General features: G+C 35.4%; 1 protein-coding gene across 27 annotated transcripts in view; it reads right to left on the bottom strand.

Moving 5' to 3' along the window:
• Nucleotides 1-21,047, bottom strand: part of CEP128 (centrosomal protein 128) — a 484,430-nt gene that overhangs the window by 286,041 nt on the left and 177,342 nt on the right. For all 27 annotated transcript variants that reach the window (XR_010151258.1, XR_010151259.1, XR_010151253.1 and 24 more), the window contains 2 exons: nucleotides 16,898-17,062; nucleotides 834-1,010 (listed from right to left, as the gene is read on the bottom strand). Coding sequence is in view for 18 of the 27 variants with exons in the window: in XM_063793855.1 (XP_063649925.1) it covers nucleotides 834-1,010; nucleotides 16,898-17,062 (342 nt within the window). In the remaining 9 variants the exon portion in view is untranslated. The remainder of the gene's footprint in view (nucleotides 1-833; nucleotides 1,011-16,897; nucleotides 17,063-21,047) is intronic.

Here is a 21,047-nt window from a genome sequence, read left to right on the forward strand (position 1 = left end):
ATGCAGTAAACAGAGGGGTAAATGATGCTAAACTGTAACGTATTATGGTTACACATATCAAAGCAATGTAATGTTCTCTGTATGTAAAATAGCAGCAAAACCTAGAGCTGATAGAAGTGCTTACCTGCAAGGAATTCAGAGCATCCATGATCACTTCTGTGTTTATTTATCATTTTACTATGACTCTAAATTGTGTAGCAGTATTCCATTTGTTAAAATAGAAAAGCTAAATTAAATACAGTTGGTTTAAACAGGGAAGGCGGATAACATAGTGGTTATTAATTTAGGTTCCAGAGTTAGACTCCATAGGTTTGAAGCCCTAGTTTAGCATTTAACCAGATGTACAGCCAAGGGCAAGTTACTTAAACCGTCTAAACCTCCCTTTCTCTTAAGTGGGTTTAATCAGAGTAACTAAAAGATAGGGTTGTTTCAGAGGATAATGGAGAGACTAAAGCACCATGCATACTACAGTACCTATACTATAGTACTCAATAGATGTTAGCCGGTAATATACCAACAACAACAAAAATAGCCTGCGATAGTGAAAACTCAAATTCCAGGCCTCTTGACTCCAAAGGCTAACTCTCTTATAAGATTTTTCTTTTTTTTTTTTACAGAATGAGACACAGCCAATTCAATGAAATAACATCATTCATTCTCTCACCACAACTGTGCAATAGATCCAGCGCCTTGTTCTAAAAAATGCAAAATGTTATTTTGTTTTATAAAATTTTCCATAATAATAATCTGACTACCACACATTAAAATCCTATTACAATTATATATTAGGAAACTAACTGAAAATATAAGGTGCAATGAGAATTCATAATTACTTTTAATTTCTCCACTGAGTCCTTGGAGAATGTTTTACAAGCTGCATCAATTTCCTTTCCTATCACACCAAGAATGGATTCCTGTTCAGTCTCCAAGCAAAGAAGTTGATCCTTGAGCTGCAATCTGGCCTCTTCGATCCTCCTTAAGTGCTCCTCTTCAATGCTTATATGTTTTTCCTAAGGCATTGAAAGAAATTAAACAAGGTGATTACTATTAAGTGGAGGCAAGAAAATACTTGTAATATCTGTTCAACCAACTAGAAGTGGATTTGAAAGAAATCTGATTCCATCAGTCCCCTTACTTTACCAAAATAAAACACTTTAATCTACTCATTAACTGAGGTAAAATTACAGAGTTCCATCGTAGGGCAGTTTGGGAACTGGTGAGCAGATATCTGGCAAACAAAATTATAATAAGTCCCTAATCAAAAGAAAAAAAGAAGTAGAAAAAAGAACCTTTTCCCATTTTAATAACATATTCTCAGTAATGAATGAGAGTAAAAGATGATGTCAGACACTGACTTCAAGCTTTCACTGAACATTAGTAAAACACCAGAAAATATAAACTGCTAAATATGATGCTAGTTTCTTCATTTGAGGAAAAAAATAAGTGTTACCACCTTTATCTCATCAAAACATAGCTTTAGAAAAATTCTAAGTTTCAAATGCAATTGCATTTACCACATAAATGCTTTTGAGTCATGAAAATTTGATAAAAGAAAGATGAAGGTACTTTTCATCTTGTCATTATATACTTAAAGAAAAGGGAGCCCTTTCAAAGATTACAGGACTTGGGGACCCACTCTAGGCAAAAACAATTCTAAATCATTATGATTACACAGTTACATTACTAGAGAAATTCCAAATGCATAGGGCTTGTAATAAAATAACAAAATCACTAGAATTGTATGTCTAAATGGTGGACCAAATCCATGATGGCTAGCTATGACACCTTCAGTCATCACACTGTAACCTAATCATCTTCAACTGCCTGCTAAATACAACAAAACCAGGAAAATTATGTGAGCCACAAACCCAACCTGAATTGAAAAAAAATAACAAGGAGATCCACTCATTAAGAATTAATCATGAAAGCTATAATGATATTTTACTAAAAGAAACATAAATGATATTTCCTTTCAATTCAACTTACTTTAAAAACAAATGAAACATCCTCTGCCAGAAAAGACAGACCCTTTCATAATCTATCTTCTGCACTTCTCTCATGCCTCATCTTCCTCCTTTCCACTCTACTGGAATTTGATTACTTACAGCATCTTAAATCTGCCTACATATGTCTCCCCAGACCACATCTGACTTGTACAACTCTGCTTGAAGTTGTGCTACTTCCAAATGGGGCTGGTAGCCAAGAGACATTTATCTCCAGGAGTTCATCTTAGTCCATCATCTGGGTCTGGATCTCAGCTTTGTAAACCTAGGAACTGGAATTTCTTTTTGGTACTCAGAGAGGTACTTTCAGCAGCAGAGTAACATTAAGCTCACAAGAGATTAATGTGTATGAACTAGAAAGCCACTCAATTAACTACATTAATTTACGATGAGATCCATAACTACCATATGAATCAGAATGTCCATGTCAGCATAACCAGTACATTTTCTCCCTATAGACAGATCTAGATGGGAAGGCAAACTATAATCAGACTATAGGTTAACGAATAGGAAATTAGAGCAAGGGGAGTTTGTTTTATGAAACAATGTTCAAATGGCATCCGGCTAATGAAAGTCCAGCATGTTCACCACACATCAGGAATTTACAAACCACAATAACAGGAGCTCCATTCTTCTAGGTAGTATTTGCATGGAGGGTGCTGAGGTGTATCTCCCTAACTTTCTTGTTTTTCCACATTGAGTTTCTGTCCAAACTCTCCCTACCAATTAATACATCATTTCTTTAGATTGATTAATATTTTCCCAAGTCTTGCTCATATCTAGGAGTTTTCTGAAAAATTAACATCCCAGCTCTGAACAGTATTTGATAATTGTATCATTTACTCATTAGAAAGCAACATTATTACTAAGTCTCTAGGTGATATTTGCCTCCCTACTGTTCCTGTGTATCTACCACCTATACCTTCTTATCCTTCAAAGTTTATCCTTTAAGATGCTGCATTCTTTCTTCCTGAACTCCTGAAGCAAATCATTCCCATAGTATATTAGGTATATCATAATTTTTTAATTTTTTTCAAATTGTAATATAATTATTTGCTTGTGCACCTGTCTCCCCAAATAAACTGCTAATTTCAGGAGTCCACAAAACAAGTTTATTATCATCTTTAAACTCCTCCACTTTGCTGAATAAATGATTTAAACATTTTTGAAGACACAAATTCAATATGTTAAAGATGATTTCATCAATTACCATGCAGAGCTTATAACCTTGGAGGCTACTGAGGTGTCCTAGGAGGTTTCTCCCCACACGTACATAAGGCCTCCTGATGGTGCAGTATTTTCATGGTCTGATAGTAATAAAGAAAATAAATACCCTATCAGAGACTACCGATGTATTAGAAGACTGCCCATATTTTACATCTAAGCAATTCAAAATAATGTTATAATTGATCTTTCTTTTCTCACTTCCCTCAAAGCCAACTCTCTTTCATCCACTACTACTTTTCTGTGGTCTCCATTACTTGTCTCTTATTAATAAGAAGACAAAACTACTTCAATCTTTTGATATTCTTGAGAATGTTGATATTGTCAGAAAAATCTCTGTAAGTTCGGTCTCTTTAGAAAACATAGAAAATTTCATTATCCACTTCACTATCCTCTGTGGGACAGTTGTATGCTATGTCCAAGCTCTCTTTGAAGTAAAAGCTGTAGGACTATGGGCTCACATGGATCTTAAAGATCAGTAAATTCAACTACTTGCTCCTTCAGGATTCCCTTATTTGGCATTTTTGACAGTTGAGTCATCCAACCACCAAATGAACACAAGTGTCAAGGAACAGAGTACCTGACAAAGCTGTAAACTCTCTCGATCAGTGTCCAAGCTATATGCAACAATTAAACTAAACAAACAAATCCTTCACCCCCACTAAGGTTTCTAAACTTCCAGGTAAAGATTTCTGTTCCTTTCCCCTGTTTTTTATTTGATTAGGTTTCAGACACATAGTGGTCTCCATTGTCTGCATGTACTCCAAGATCCTAAATCCAAGAGTTAAGTAAGCTCTTCCACACCATACTTCAGCAGTTATAATTTCATTCTTTCATTCATTCATCCCCCTCATCCAACAAATATTTACCTAAGTCCTATTCTAGACAAGACATTCTCATGTCCACTACAGATGGAGTAAGTGATTGCTTCTCGGCCTTCTGGCTAAGATCGAGTGTGGAGATAGAGTAAACGACACAGACAGGCAGGCTCCTACTCTCATAGAGTCAACAAACATTTGCATGAAATGTCATTACTTTTGTCCCATTCATCTGGTTTGGGCATATTTATTTGAACACTAATTATGGTACCCAATGAATTAGCGCTTTCTCCCAGTTTCATGTTTTAGAAATAGATGTGCTGACTAAGCAAGCACAGCTAATTCTGGGGGAGGGTTGGGGCTGGAAATTGGCTGAAGTTAATCCAAGTATCCTGTTAGATTTAGAGGCATTCAAATAAGTAAGGGCAGATGATAATATTTAGGCACTATTAAGGCTATTCCCTGGTCTTTCAGTCAATTCAGAGGGGGCAATATCCCCTGATTCGACAAGATTAACAAAAAGTTACCAAACTTCTAGAGAACCAGAGGCAAAATGTGGTATATTAGAGAATGATTAGAAATATGGAAGACACAATCTAACTTCAATGTTTCAGGGTGAAAGGACACAGATGCCTGGAGGTAGGGAATGTAGGTAACTTCTTTTGGAGGGTAGGGAGGAAGGCAGATGAAGCTAACTACAGCAGTCTATGAGATCCAAGAAGAAAGATATCCTAGATAATGGCTGAGTTTGAGAAAGAACCCCAGAGAAAAAACCAACCCCTCATTTTACATTTTAGGTAACCAAAGCGCAGACAGACTACATAACTTGACCAAAGTGAAAGAACCTATTAAATACAACCCCATAACCTGATCCCCTGACTAGTCTTCTCTCTTAAAATGCTAGAAAGGCTGAGGCCTTAACATTAGAATTTAGAAAAACAATGTAAAAAATTCAGAAAAGTTTTCAGCAAGTTATGTGAGGACTAATGTCCTAAAGTAGAAAGGAGAAATCAAAAATTAAATTCTGAATGAGCCTTATTATAAATGAAAATATATGACATATTGACATATTCAGAATAGACCACAAAATCAAAAGCACACTGAACATGCATAATATCCCAAACTTTTAAAGGGGCTATCCATCTGCGCTGAAGAAGTACCTGTGTACACATAAAATCTGCTTTAGTCCAATTTTCAAAAGTGTGCTAATCACACACTGAACAAGGTATAGTTCCATTGTCAAGACAGGAAAGGTTTTATGAAGCTTCTATTTTAGGACAAGAAAGGCTCATATTGTTGACACTTAAGTATAAAGAAAACGTAAAATAAAACTGCTGACAATCTCATGATAAACACACACACACACTCTGTTAACTGGTTTGATGAACTGTCCTATAATTCAAAAGATAAGAAATGCTGTTGTAATTATAGATTTATGTTTCAGCATGCTCTTTACAACTCAGAGCATTCATTTTCCCAGAGGCTCTAAAGATTATAAGGAGATAGATCTTATCAGAAATATAAAAGCTTCAATAACACAAGAGCATGTCCAAAATAGTATCTCTTTGGTAAAAGGTTATGAGATTCCTTCAATGTCTTAAGAGTTCCAGAAATGTCACTTTATTTAGAATATGGCTATTACATGAAGTAAAAACAGTTCATCGAACACCTTAAACAGAAATATTACGTTAAATAAAGTACACTGACATGACTAAATAAATCATTAATTTACAAAGGTAATTAATGGTTTTCCTTCACTGAAAACTAACTTGAGTCAGCAAATGTGACAATATTTCAGTCCCAAGGCCATGTTTACATACGTCAACAAAGGGTAGGGGGAGATAGGATAAAAGGTAGAGAAAGAGAGAAATCAAATAATATTAAAGGCTGAAATAAAAACGAATGCAATTTAAGCAAAGTTACTGGAAATACAGCTTGTTGAACCTACTGACATGCACACATCCCCTAAAAAGTTTTGAGGAAGAATATTTTCATAACTCAACATAACTGTTATGCCTAAGCTTTAAATCCAGGACACTAGCATTACAAGGCAAATTATGAAACTATCCTGAACAAAAATTGGATCTGTCTAGAAACCATTTATCTGACTCTCTAAAGAAGGCCCACATTTTTATACCAACAGTTGACTCAGCTGCAAAGAAGTTAGGATACAACATAAAATGTCAACCAGGGCAGAAACTACAAGGGCAACTAAAAGAGAAGATATCTGTGATGGATACTATAGGAAACTTGGAAATAATTTAAGCTGGAAAATTACCACACAGCAGTTTCAACTGTCTTACAAAATGGCCAAAATAGAAAAAATAACACATCAAGTGCTGGTCACATCATAACCACTTTTTTCAAGCTTATTTCTCAAAACTAGATTTTTACGTAATGGAGAGCTCCTTAAACTCAAAACTTGTCTATATATGAAATATCTAGACTGATATCAAAAAATAAACAAGACAAAGCAAAAATAACTCTAAAATCAAGAGTTCAGATGAGTTTGAAAAATCTCCATGGATTTACCCTACATATATCATTTGCCCTCTGGGAAACCAACTCTTCTCAAGAATATACAGGAAAAGGAAGGTGAATTCCTAACTCATTATAAAAGTCCAATAACACACCCCTCCTTCCTCACCCACATGGTTGTTAGAACAGTGAAAGATTACCTGAGTTCTTGCACAGGAATATCAGGTGCCCCTTCTCTGTGCTACCACAAGAAGTTATGATTAATAGTGCATTAAGAGCATGTGAGAGCCTTAGTAAAACAATAGAGCTAATAGAAAAAAGGAATGGCAAATGGGAACACTGGCCATATGATTTGATGCAGGTTAAAACTTAGGTATGACAGGCTTTGCAATCTATAACCTCTAAAATTTAAATTTCTGCTCTGCCACTCACTACTCTGTGTCTTCTATGTCTGTCTCCTCATCAGACTGTGAGTACCTCTAATGTGAAGATCTTATCCTTCTTTATTTACATATCCCAGCCCCTACTAGACTGTCTCACATAGCAGTCATTTCATAAATCTTGCTAAAACATAAATAAGCTTTTATGTTCTACTCATTGACAAGCATTTTTGAGCATATTAAATGTGTCAAGCATACAACCAATACAACAATTTTTAAAAATTATAAACAAGAAAAAAATTTTAATCTCTGAACTCAAATAACTTCTCATGCTACAGTAAGTTAGTTCTCTTTTGTTGCCACAATTAATTGTTTAATTCATTGAGGACAATCACCTTGTCAGTGGCGAGGCTATTGTAACTATCAAGACAAGACGATATCACAATAGTGAGAGCCCTGGAAGTGGTAAGAAGTATTCAGATGCAGAATCAATTTTAAAGTAGAGTCAATAAGATCAGCTGATGAACTAAATATGGGTCCATGTGTGAGAGAATGAGCTGATTCTTTACATGTATTTAACAAGCAAAGGAACACTATGATTTCTACTCTAAGATTGGTTTCTAAAACAAAAATGCTACCATTTTGTGGGTTAGATACACTGTCTTCCTTCTCCTCTGATAAGCAGAGGATTGCTTTATACTATTTCCTCCAAAAGAGGGGAAGAAGTTATGATTAATAGCGTTAAGAGTATGCAAGAGCCTTAGTAAAACAATGGAGCTAATAGAAAAACGGGATGGCATATCAAAACACTGGCTTTAAGATTTGATGCAGGTTAAAACTTGGGTGTGAATGACTTTCCAATCTATAACCTGGTCTTAGGCAGGCTTACAAAAGTTTGTTTCCATAAACCAGAATCAAAAAAATGGAAATTCTAATTCAAACTTTTAACCACATTTAAAGAAATTATTCTGCCTCAGGCTTTTCATTGTCTTTTTCTAGGAAAGTATTGAGCAATACAAAGACGATGAACAGCATAATCAGAACGTGTTAGGATATGTATTGGATACGTTCCTAGAAATTAATATTCAAAGTTGAAATAACAAATACCTTCTAAATGATACTTTATGCATTCATTAAGTTTTATTCTTATTACATATTTCTCTCAAGACAAATGCCTGGAAATAGAAATAACATCCATAATTTAAAAATCAGCCAATTTTGATGCATTTCTATTTCTGAAATGAAATATGGACAAGGGAACAAACAACTAGAGTTTCAAATTATGCATTTGGAATGAACATTGTTTAATTTTCAAAAGAAAAAAATTATCATTCATCTTGAGAGAAATGTTTATAAGGTTACAGTGTCTTTAATAACCATCAAGATTTCTTCCTCTTTTTTTTTTTCTTAAAGGATACTGAATTTTATTCTGAGTTGTTTTTTTTTTTTTATTATACTTTAAGTTCTAGGGTACATGTGCACAACGTGCAGGTTTGTTACATATGTATACATGTGCCATGTTGGTGTGATGTACCCACTAACTCGTCATTTACATTAGGTATATCTCCTAATGCTATCCCTCACCGCTCCCCCCGCCCCACGACAGGCCCCGGTGTGTGACGTTCCCATTGTTCAGTTCCCACCTATGAGTGAGAACATGCGGTGTTTGGTTTTTTGTCCTTGCAATAGTTGCTGAGAATGACGGTTTCCAGCTTCATCCATGTCCCTACAAAGGACATGAACTCATCCTTTTTTACGGCTGCATAGTATTCCATGGTGTATATGTGCCACATTTTCTTAATCCAGTCTATCATTAATACTTTTCTTATGAAAGAATATTTTTTAAACTTAAAAATGAAAGTCCAAATAAAATAACCTGTATATAACAAGCACCTCTTAGGTGTTTTTCCTAAAATTTATTGATTATTGCTTGTTCAACATTAAACAACAAAATGAACTGAGTCAATAAACAATTTAAATGTTGATGAAAGAAAAACTCAATGAAAACAAACCCAGACTTTCACTTTATGTTTTAGGGTCAACCAAAGCCAGCTAAGATTGCTTAACTGAAACAGATATGATACAGAACTTTCATGTTGCCTATTCCATCGGCTTTTTTCACCTCAACCAATGGTATACACCATTATTTAGCCTGATATCCACACTACAGGGATCACTCACAACTGTGGAAGTAAATGAAATCAAGCTACTAGTAAAGGATTTTAATGGAAAGTGCAGAACATGTTTGCCTTCTCCTCTAGACCCTTGTAGTTATCAACCCCTCAGTGAGTTAAGGATTTAATAGCAGGCCTCTCAATCAAGTCCAAGTCAGGAGTGGGTACAACTGGTAAACTTTGACTTTACTCCTGTAATTCACTTAAAATCAACCTCTTTGATTGTAAATAGTTGGTAGGAAAGTCATTGCCAAAACGGCTTCATCATAGCTGTGTTCTAATTCAGAAAGTAGAAACCAGAAGTATTTCTATGCACCTTTATTTTTTCCCTTCTCTTTGCCACAGCTGCACATATAAATGCATCCTCTCCCTTCCCATTGTATATTCACTTCATTTTTGCATTCTATACTGTTTTCTTAACATCTGACATTACATTTCATAAATGGGAAGCACTCTGTTATTTCAGCCTATTCTCTGTAAAAGTCAAGGAGTACTCTGGGCTTAATGGTTACATGTGATTCAATTAAACATACTTTAAATGAAAACTCCTAAAAATGTATCATTTGCCTTCAACCATTTTATTATTTTTATTATTGTTTTTATTAAGAAGATGGGAATCTAACAGGAAATTACTCATAACATGCTAGTTAGTGTTTACTTAGAGTATCTGGTTTAAATTTGCTTCTAAATTAATGTGTGGTGACTACAACTTTATTCTACTCACACAACTTAAAATATCTGTACCACCAAAAAAAAGACCACAAGCTGCCTAAAAATGGCCTAAAGTGTAAACATTAAAGTAAATGCTAGAAGTCAACAGCTCATTTGCTTCTATTTTTCTGATTTCTCTAGAAAAATCTGAAGTCAGAAAATTCTGCCTGTTACCATCAAGTACCTCTTAGTCAAAAATGTGACAATGTGACTTTGCAAAGTAGTGAATACTTCATAGAACAGACATCTGAAAATCATATATATTTTTCCCCATCATCAAAAAATAGCAATCCTAAACAGATGGTTAAATTAGAACAGAAACACAAAGTTTAAAAACACTGATTCACTGTTTCCTCTCACAGATATGTTTTATGTGGAAAGTTCAGGTTTTAATTAGATTTTTCTAACAAAATCATTGATGACTCACATTCCAAAATTTGTCAGACCAAAAAATAAGAGTATATGGTAATTTGTTGAATGCAATAACCCTAAATTTAAATTCAATGCTAAGAGTTCAATGAAAAGAGATTCATTTTGCTGGCAATAAATAAAGGAGAAGAATACAAGGACTGTATGCTTATATCCTGTTTCTACCATGTTTCTATGCAGTGTTGAGCAAGTCACTATATTCTCTCAACTTCAGTTTCTACCATCTGTAGAAATGGGCATCATAAATACACTTGCAAATGTCAATTATAACTACCATTTTTTAAAGATCCATATGTTGTATAAGAAAACGATTTCAAGTGTTTTTATCCAACATAATGACAGCTTTAAAATGTTACTAGGTGTCACTTTATAGATGACTTAAATAAATCTTTTCATGGGAAGGAACAAAAATGCATTTCTATGCATCCCGATCTATTCAACACAAGTTCCTATCAATTGCTATAGCCTTAGATGTCTCATAATTTCTGGTCTTAAACTATCTCTTAATTGTTTCATTGAAGTTTTTCTCATCTTCTGAAAGAATTAATAGCAGAAAATAAGGTCCTCTAAAGAGAACTAAGCATAGCTATTGAAACAAGTAAGTATTAAATGAGATAGCTCAGTGTCTCCAATTAACACTGGCCAGAAATGGTTCTTACCGATTTTGATCAATGGAAAGAACAGGACTGGTAACCCTGAATCCTATTTCCATTTCTACCCAAGGATAGCCGGGAGCTCTTAGGTAAGTCAGTTAACTCTTTGGGCCAGAACCTCATCTATAAAATAAGGTATTGGGAGCTGACCTTCTGTTTAAAATTCTTATAAACTTTAACACTGATACCAAATGTTTTTTGGAATTACTGATATGGACAGTACACATGGAAATATGGGGTAGAAGAGGGGCAGCTGCCCACAAAGGCTGCACCCTCAAGGCTGGAAACCATGGCCCTAAATGAGAACAAAAATTCCTGTTTTTGTGCCCAAACGTTGCCTTTTGGCCCACCCATCCCTCTATCTGGTACCCATATAAACCCCAAACCCCTGGCTCCCTGAGCAGAAAAGAAGATGAACAGAAGGGCAGAAAAATGGCAGAATGGTGTGACAGACAAAAGAGAGGAGCATCTGAACATCAAGAGGAGTTACACTGGGGACGGTTGGAGAGGAGATCGGCTACTGGATGGCCAAACTCCAGGGGAAGATCATCTTCCCACTCCATCCCCCCTCCAGCTCCCCATCCATCCTGCTGACAGCCACCTCCATCACTCAATAAAACCGTGCATTCATCCTTCAAGTCCATGCGTGAATTGATTCTTCCTGGATGCCGGACAGGACCTGGGTACCAAGAGAGCACTGAGCTGTTTAACACTTAAGCCATCTGCAGATGGCAAGGCTAAAAGAGTGCACTGTGACACATGCCTACTAGGGCCTCAGGAGTCACAGACACCCACACCTGGATGCTACTGTGGGGCTGGATCCCAGAGGTAGTTGCCCCAACTCCTGCACCTGCCAATCTGTGTGCTCCCCCTCCCATAAGAGGTTTCAGTGTGCATGGCAGCCCAACAGACAAGCCACAACCCTGTTGCACATCCTGCAAGGGGGGTCAGGGAACTCTCTCCTCTCATTACCAGCTTTGTCTCAGTAGTCCAGTGCTACCGTGTAAACTCTGAGACAATGCTTGTTAAACAAAAGGTAATACATAGATTTTTCAGGGGCAGAAAGACTGAAAAACTCCTGACGAACTTGCAACATTGTCAAGGCTAGCTAACTAAAGGCGTAAGACAGCATCTTTTGTAACAGAGGAAGCTCCATGTACGGAGGTGATTATGGGTGGATTAAAGGAGAAAAGTAAAATGAGGGTGGCTGGTATCTCTGAATTCCTCCAGGTTTGGGTACCTAGTAACAAGAAACATATTCTCATAATTCTGCCTAGAATATCCAAGAACAAGATATTCTATATACCTATAATTTCTCAGATTCTTGTATATATAAAATGAAAATCATCAGTAAAATTAAATTATTCCTTCACTAATACTGGAAAATAAATGTCTTTATGGTGTTTGTGTTAGACTTAGGAAAACAATCTCATAATATTGCTATCACTTTCTTTACAAATTTTTCTCATTGTATATAAATACATCTGCACAAAATATTGTATATATTCTTTGATAAAACAGCCACATTTATAAAACATAAGGATGAAGAAAACATATGCAGTATATAAAAAATAATTTATAAAATAATGTCAATTTTCAGTGTCAGCTATTTTAAAACTATACAAACATATTCAAAATTAAAATCAATTTTTTAAATATATCTACTACCAAACTACTTGACTTTACAAAGACAGCTGATGTCATTTATAAACTCATAACTATTTGCAAACGAATTTTTTTAATTACATAGGGTGCAGATCCATATAGATCAGGCATTTAAAACCTTCATTACGTAAACTTTAATGCTGACTGGCTGAACAAAAATGATTCAATTATGCACTAACACTTGTTGATTCACAGATTCCAGTGAAACTAATAAAAATATATTTCTGATAGAGTAAACAGGTAAATGTCATGAAAATCAAAAGATTAATATCAGTAAGATTCTTCTGAAACAAAAGAAGAATCAAATATTTCACCGTAAAATGTAAGCAAAAGGAACAATAAATTTTAATGATACTAGGGATGGGAGAAAATTCTTTCTATAATATTTCAGGGTAGCTTTTTTGCCCTGGTTAGAAGCTAGTAATAAAAGTACCAAATGAATATGTAAAAATCTGTGGGTTGCATAACACTCGTTCTCTTTGTCATGTAAAACTGAAAAATAACATTTGATAAAGCAAAATCAGATGTTAGAAAAAATGCATTTTAATACCATATATCACCACTGAATACATGAGGAAAATATGCTAAAGTCAGTTATTCTGTGGATATTTAGCAACGGCAGTGTTCTCCCACTGATTAATGCTACCACTGATGCTAATGGTTTATATGAATTTTGATGCAGTTTTAATATTTCTTAGCTTACCAGGTAATAATAACATGACAAGAAACACAATCTAAAACCACACAGTCAAAATAAAAGCAAGGCTTTAAAAAAAAGGCTGTGTGTATTGGTAGCCTCAGTAACATCACACATTGATGTTGAGGATGGGCATGCAAAAATACCACCTTGTTAAGCAAATTAGAAAGCGTCCACCCCTTTTGATTGTAGCAGAGCTGTCCCTTCAACCCATAAGGCCTCATTTATCAAATTCATTGCATTGCTTACATGGTAATCTTCAGGCTACTAGTCACTGGGCTTTCCTTCATTGAAAACATATTTTTATTTCGTTTTCTTGCTTTTATCTGCCCCAGACTGGCCACCTTATACATGTGTGTATGTGTATCCATATTTCTTTACATATATACATATGTGTGTGTGTGCGCGCGCGTGTGTGTGTGTGTATGTGTGCGTGTGTGTGTATACACACATACCTCTTTGTCCATAATTTACTTATAAATTACCTACTATGTGTCAGGCTCTGTGCCTGGTCTTGGAGATGGAAATATGACCAAGGTGTAATTCGTCTCCTCAAATATCAAGCATAATTATAAAAGTGCCCACCTGTTTGGTTTGCTTAACACATGTGCCTTCAATATCACTTGCTGATGAACGGGCCAGCTCTTTTCACATGTGTGCCTCCTCTGTTTCAAATGATTCAACATAGTCTGGTTCTAAACTTCCCATCAGCAAAGTTCTGTGGCTTTATGATTAGGTAAATCATAGGCACATTATTTTTATTACTAACACATCATTAGGCTGACCGTAGGCAGTCATTCCATATATGCCAATTGGTTGACTGCTTGGTTGAACCAGTAGTCAGCATATATTTGGAAACATAACAATAACAAAATAATGGCAGCTACCATTAACTGATATCTTATTAGATACAAGATACCATGCCAAGCACTTTACATACATCCTCACACTTAATCCTAATAAAGGTATTATTATGCCCATTTGAAGGATGATAAAACTGAGGCTTTGAGTTTTAAATAACTTGCCTAAAGCCACACAGGTAGGAAAGAATTCAAAGTTTTACGCATAATCATTATTGCTACACTATCTCTCAAAGAGAAAGTCCCTATCTGTAGTTGGCTCAATCCAACAAAATTTTGATTCATAGCTAACTATAAATGGATCAACACAAACAGCTAAGTTAACCTAAAGTACATAGCAATCATGTACATGAAAACTAAATATTAAAGATTAGAAAGCATATAAACTACATATATATAAGCATGTTTGCGTGTGTATCGTTAAGATTATATGCCATTTTAGGATACAGAGACCATCTTTTCTCTGCATTAGCACCCATTGTCAGGACTTGACTACATAGTTTTAACAACTGAAAGAGATTTTGTTTTTAAAAATCCCACTATGTGTTAGCCAACAACAAACATGTATCTTATCTCTGTCCTATCCTCAACATCCAGCACAATGCCTGCCATATAGCAGATGCTCAATACATAGCAATATTAAAATAAAATCATTAATTCTTCAAGCTCTGTTCTAAAGTGAATGCTCCACTTATATGAATGGGTGATAACACATGCATCTGAAATATCATAAGCAGAATCTGTGAAGCAGCATGTATTTTTTATTTATTTTTTTTTTTTGAGATGGAGTCTCGCGCTGTCGCCCAGGCTGGAGTGCAGTGGCACGATCTCGGCTCGCTGCAACTTTCCGCCCCCCGGGTTCAAGTGATTCTCCTGCCTCAGCCACCTGAATAGCTGGGATTACAGGTGCTCGCCACCACACCCGGCTAATTTTTGTATTTTTAGCAGAGACAGGGCTTCACCACGTTGGCCAGGCTGGTCTCAAATTCCTAACCTCAGGTGATCCGCCCACCTCAGCCTCTCAAAGTGCTGGGATTAAAGGCATGGGCTACCATGCCCAGCTGACATTTTCAACATATCGAATTTTTCACCACTATTTCTTAAATGCAGCTATGGAAATATAAAACACATTAATGCAATCTTCTGGCTAACTTCATAATTTCATAAATTAGAATTTTATTATGAAAAAGTTGAAAAATTTAGCATTATCACCAGAACTACAACCTGCCAATAGATACATTAAATACATGTGAACATTAGACACAATCAAAACAAAGCATGACATAGAACTAAATGACAGCTGTTTTCAAGACTGTAGGCCTACATTTAGCAACATAAGCACATTTAATCATAAACTCCTAACTAACTTACATTTTATTTCCTTGCTTTACCAATTACTAGAGAATTTATATATATATTTAATTTTATATTTATATGTAATTTTTTTACTACTCTATATATTAATATATATTAATTATATATATTAATAGTAGCAACATCTTATACACAACAAAAAGCGGAAATGTAAGCAAAGCATTAAGAAAGTTTCTTCCTAGAAGTTTTGAGTAGTTTTATGACAATCAACCCAGTGCTAATTCCTTTCATCATAGATTTAAGTAACCCTGATTGAGCACATACGTGCATTCATTTGGCCCATGTATATAGTGTCTCATCCTATTAACCATACTTTGATGGTCATTTTTTACATTTGACTTCTATTACCTTCAATTTCAAACCCTTTTAGGAAGTGGGTGAAAGATAAAACAAATTTAAATATTCTGTTTCCTATTCTTAGTTGACTTTTTGCCACAAGAGAACCTCAAAAGTAGTGACTTCTAAAAATATTTATTATTCTATCCAACACGATATATGAAGTCACTCAATAATTTTACACATCTACTCAAAGGAAAGCAGTGAGCCTGGTGGGGATGTACCAAAGTTACAACCTTCTTACCATGAGAATTAATAGTTACAGTGCCTACCTACCACATAAGTGAACACTTAACCATTAGGTAATTTGAACCTCAATTTTGTCACTCAAAAGGGAGCAATAAAACCTAATTGCTACAGACTGAATGTGTGTACCCCAAAATTCATAGTTGAAACTGAATCTACAATGTGATGATAATTGAGGGTGGGAGGTGATTTGGGAGGTGATTGGGAGGTGATTTGGGAGGTGAATGGGTAGAACCCTTATGAATAGGATTAATGCCCTTATAAAAGAGACCCCAGAGAGCTCTCTCTCCACTTCTGTTATGTGAAGACACAGCAAGAAGAAGCATCTGTGAACCAGAAAGCATGCCCTCACCAGACACTGATTCTGCCAGCACCTTGATCTTGGACTTCCCAGCCTCCAGAACCAAGAGAAATAAATTTCTGTTGTTTTTCTTCTATCCAGTCTATAGCATTCTGTTATAGCAGCTCAAACAGACTAAGACACTAACCCAAAGAGTTGTAAGACTTAAATGATGGATAGACATAGGTAAATCAGTTGGCATAAATATCTGACTTATAGTAGATCCTCAATAAACCATCATTCCCTTTTTTTCTACTTCATTTCTAAATTTCTATTTTAAGACAGAAAAAATTTAAAATCAAATCTTACCCTTCAAATGTATTAGAAGCTGAATGGGTGGTTGAAAGAATAAAAATCACAGCATTCTAATAAACTGACTTTTTTGGGGGGCACCAATACAACTTCCCTGTGAAGGATTACAATTATCATTTGTTGATATATAAAATATTTTCTAGAGGAAATTAAAATTGAAATTAGAATTTGAAATTAGAATTCACTCATATTTTTACCCTTTCTTCTAGTTGATCCTTCAAACATTGATATTTTAGCCTCAGTTTTTTGTTCTCATTTTCATTCTGGGTTAATTCCTCTGTCAGTCTGTCACACTGTGATTTCAACTTCTCCAGCTGACCACGATGAATTTTAGCCATATTCTTCTCTTCTAAACTTTCAGCCTGAGAAAAAGAGAAGGAAAAAAGAGAAAGTCCACTAGCCATAGCCAAAATACACCAAACACATTACATATTTTATCAGTGGAAAAACACTGCAAGATTTCAGCTCGTTCAAAGCATTCATATATAAATATTAAAATAAACACAAAGGAAATGTTCTTTGCAGTTATCCAATCGCTCATCGGTATTTACCAAGCATTTACGAAGTGGTAGATACTGGACTAGATGCTAAAGATAACAGATATGAATGAATAGTAAGAGAGTCAGATGCAACAATCTATTTGACAACACTGAAAGAGAAGTGCTTATTAAAGGTGTAAGCTGGATATTTTGGAAATCCAAAGAAGAGACACCAGCTCTGCTAAGAGGGGAAGGAGTTATTAGAGAAGTGTCCCAAAAGGGAAATACTATGAGATGTTACTAACTGATAAGTTCCCCCATCTATAGATGGGGCTTAACATTCCTGTTCACCTTCACTCCTGGTTTCTATGAAATAATTGTGTACTTTTTATGTAAGTCATTATCAATACTACTCTTATGGGGCTAAAAAAATTGTGAAGTATAACAACCAAGAAACTATAAACTTAATATGAAAAAGTTTACCAGTTATTTTTTCAACATCAGTAGTATAGTACAATATCTATTTATTGATCTTTATTTAGGGTATAACCAGAACCAGCTTTTAAAAAATAAACTTTGGAAATAATCTATTCTATATAGGAAATTCAGTAAAGATTTGTCAGGTATGTGAACTTAAAGAATTTTAAAATAACAATAATGTAAACACTATGTGCCGGACACTGCCCTAAGACCTTTCTGTATACAGTTTTTCCTCATTTCATCCTCGCAACAACCTGTGAGAATGAAATAAGGTATTATGATTGTCCTTATTCCAATAATAATGAGAAAGAAAAGCAAGCTAATCACTTGCCCAAAGATACACAGTGAGTAAATGCAGAGCCAGGATTTGAACCCAGGAATTCTTTCTAATGTCCCTGCTTTCAACTACGCCACACTTCCTCCCAAAAGGTACAATATCATTAGGTTTTAAAAACCAACTGGGTGCAACTAGAAATGCTAACAAAACACACCTACCAGCTGCTGACAGTCTGTAATCAATCACATTTAATCTGTTTAAAATATATGCTTTAATGCCTAAAATATATGTTTCTTTTATTTTTATAAGTTTATTATATGAGTTTCATTAGGTATATAGGAACATAATCAATGGAAACAATTTCCTGAAAGAAAGAAGTTTTGTGAGTTTTAGACAAAATCTTTATTTTATTTACCCCACAAAATTTACCTGAGAGCAGATGCCACATTAAATTAACAAAGAAATTGATTTTTTATGAGCAATCCTACATTCACAGCCCAAAATAAATTTACAAAATAAAATCTCTCATCAGGAAAATTGTTCAATTATGATTTTAAGTTTCAGTAGAATGCTTTTACTTTTCTTTATGTCCTAACAAAAGCATAGGTAAATACAAAGAATTCCCCCTAAAGTCTGTAGTGTGCTGCAGCCAGCTCATAGAAACTGTCAAAGCCAACTGGGCTCTTCTCTTCCCAACTTCACCCCTCCGCAATGATGTCTCATTTCATAGCCTGAAATCAGCCAAGAAAGCGGTATTCAGAACCACCAAACTTGGCAAATGCTATAAATCAAGGGTTTTCCACCCACCAGAAGCCTGTTTTCGAATATTTACCAGCACACCAATGCTGAAGCTTGACTAACATCTTACTTATTGTTGTGGTTTTTATTACATTTATATTTCATTTCAGAATTTACAAAGTGATGTTTGTGCACAACAACCCAGTGATATAGAAGGACATTATTCCTATTTTAACAGTGAGGCATAAAAAGGTGAAATAACTTGACCAAGATCAAATGGTCAGCAAATGGCAAAAACACAGAACTCCAATCCTGCATCTTCTGAATCCAAAAAAAGGCTCTACAAAATGATTTTGCTGAAATTGCAATGAGGTAATAGACCAATATCCTGAAAATATTAATAGCAGATACAGCATGTCATTAAAACATTTTAAATTTAAATTTAAAAATAGGTATGAGAGGGGTGATTCTAGAAGGAGGAAAAAAATAGAACTAATTTGTATAGAGAAAAAATATGGATGGCTAATCAGAGCTTATTAGACTCAAAAATGTAATAAGTTCAAATGAAGCTGAAAGACACAGAAATACAACATTTATAGAGCTACTTGTCTAAAACTCCATTGTGTGCATAATTCAGTATATTACATCTCCTGTGATGGCCTTTGCTATCAACTCATTTTAATTAATATAAATAAGTAAAAAGTATGGATATATTAATAAAATAGCATGAAGTGGTGATTTTTCCTTAAGGGTAAATTGTTTGGTTTCAAAGGAAACTGCTGGGCTCACACAATCTCTGGCCATTCTTCCAACTCTAGAGCAACTTCAATACCACATTAGGGAATAGCTTTAACACCCCTCCCAGATCTCAATCTTTCAAATTAAAAAAAAAAAAGAAAGTCCAAAGGCTTCAGAAGATCCGCAGAATGCTTATAAATTCTAAATTCTTTACACATAGGGAATTTACTAAAGCTTTGTTATCATCTCACAACAAATGAACTCAAAGCACTTCCTCAAAAAAAATGAGGAAATCAATTTTCCCACATTACATGGAGAAATCCAAACCAAACAGATCATAGAGCAAGTTAGGAGCAAATGCTCTGATTTCTAGCTTTTTCAACATTTCAACTTATATCCACTGAGCATCTTCTGTATGTCTGGAATATTATGCTAGACACCATAAGAGGATACAAAATAGCTTAGATCTAATGCCTGTCCCTCTGGAGACTTATGAACATGCAACAAATCAAAATACAAGGCAGCCTAAATGTGCTGTACCTGGGGCACCAATAAAAGACCTAAGGAAATACAGAAGACCAAGAGATTAGCCCCACCTCAATTGAGATTTATTCCAACTTCAGTGGATCCATAAAAGAAGTACAAAATTGGGCCTTAAAGGATTTGGCAGAATTCTTCTTCCTGCAGACTAGGAGGCCAATTCAGATAGAGAATGAGCAGTCAAAAGTATGCACAGTAATCTATGCATACTTGTATGAGGAATGTTGGAGAGCATAAAAGGTAATGAACGGGCCAGGCAGTGGCTCATGCCTGTAATCCCAGCACTTTGGGAGGCCGAGGCGGGGGGATCATGAGGTCAAGAGATCGAAACCATCCTGGCCAACATTGTGAAACCCCATCGCTACTAAAAATATAAAAATACAAAAATTAGCTGGGCGTGGTGGTGCGCACCTGTAGTCCCAGCTACTTGGGAGGCTGAGGCAGGAGAATCGCTTGAACCCGGGAGGCGGAAGCTGCAGTGAGCTGAGATTGCACCACTGCACTCCAGCCTGGTGACAGAGCGAGACTCCGTCTCAAAAAAAAAAGTAATGAATGTACATGAGTAAGGTAGAATCATTTCAAGGGGGGCTGGGCTGGAGTGGAGACTTTATTACAGAGACAGTAAATAATTAACGAAGGTTTTTCAGTAGAAAGTGACACACTCAAGATATATATTTTGGGAAAGGAAATCAGAGAGTATCTGGGGGGCTAAAGGAAGGGGTTGCAGGTAGAGAAAGGAACTAGAGGGAAGTAGGGAGGTTACTTAGAAGTATGGCTACATGGCAAGTTAGCAGTCTGCATTCTGTTTTCTAGTATGACATATGATATATTGTCCATATGCCAATGTATCCATGAGCAAATGCAGTTACTATTTCTCACTGAAGAATGCATATCTGAATGTGAGAATTATGGCCTTACAGAGATGATCTTGAATGTGCTCTAACTGAAAAAATTATTACTAACTCCTGACCATTGTGTTGATTATTATACAACCTAAATAATGGTGATAAGACATAAGTACTAGTGAGAAGGAAGGTTCTAGTTTCAACAACACTCTCAAGAAAACTGCAAGCTTCTTAAAACAAACCATCTCTC

This window comes from Pan troglodytes, chromosome 15 (genome assembly GCF_028858775.2).
Source record: "Pan troglodytes isolate AG18354 chromosome 15, NHGRI_mPanTro3-v2.0_pri, whole genome shotgun sequence".
Lineage (NCBI taxonomy): Eukaryota > Metazoa > Chordata > Mammalia > Primates > Hominidae > Pan > Pan troglodytes.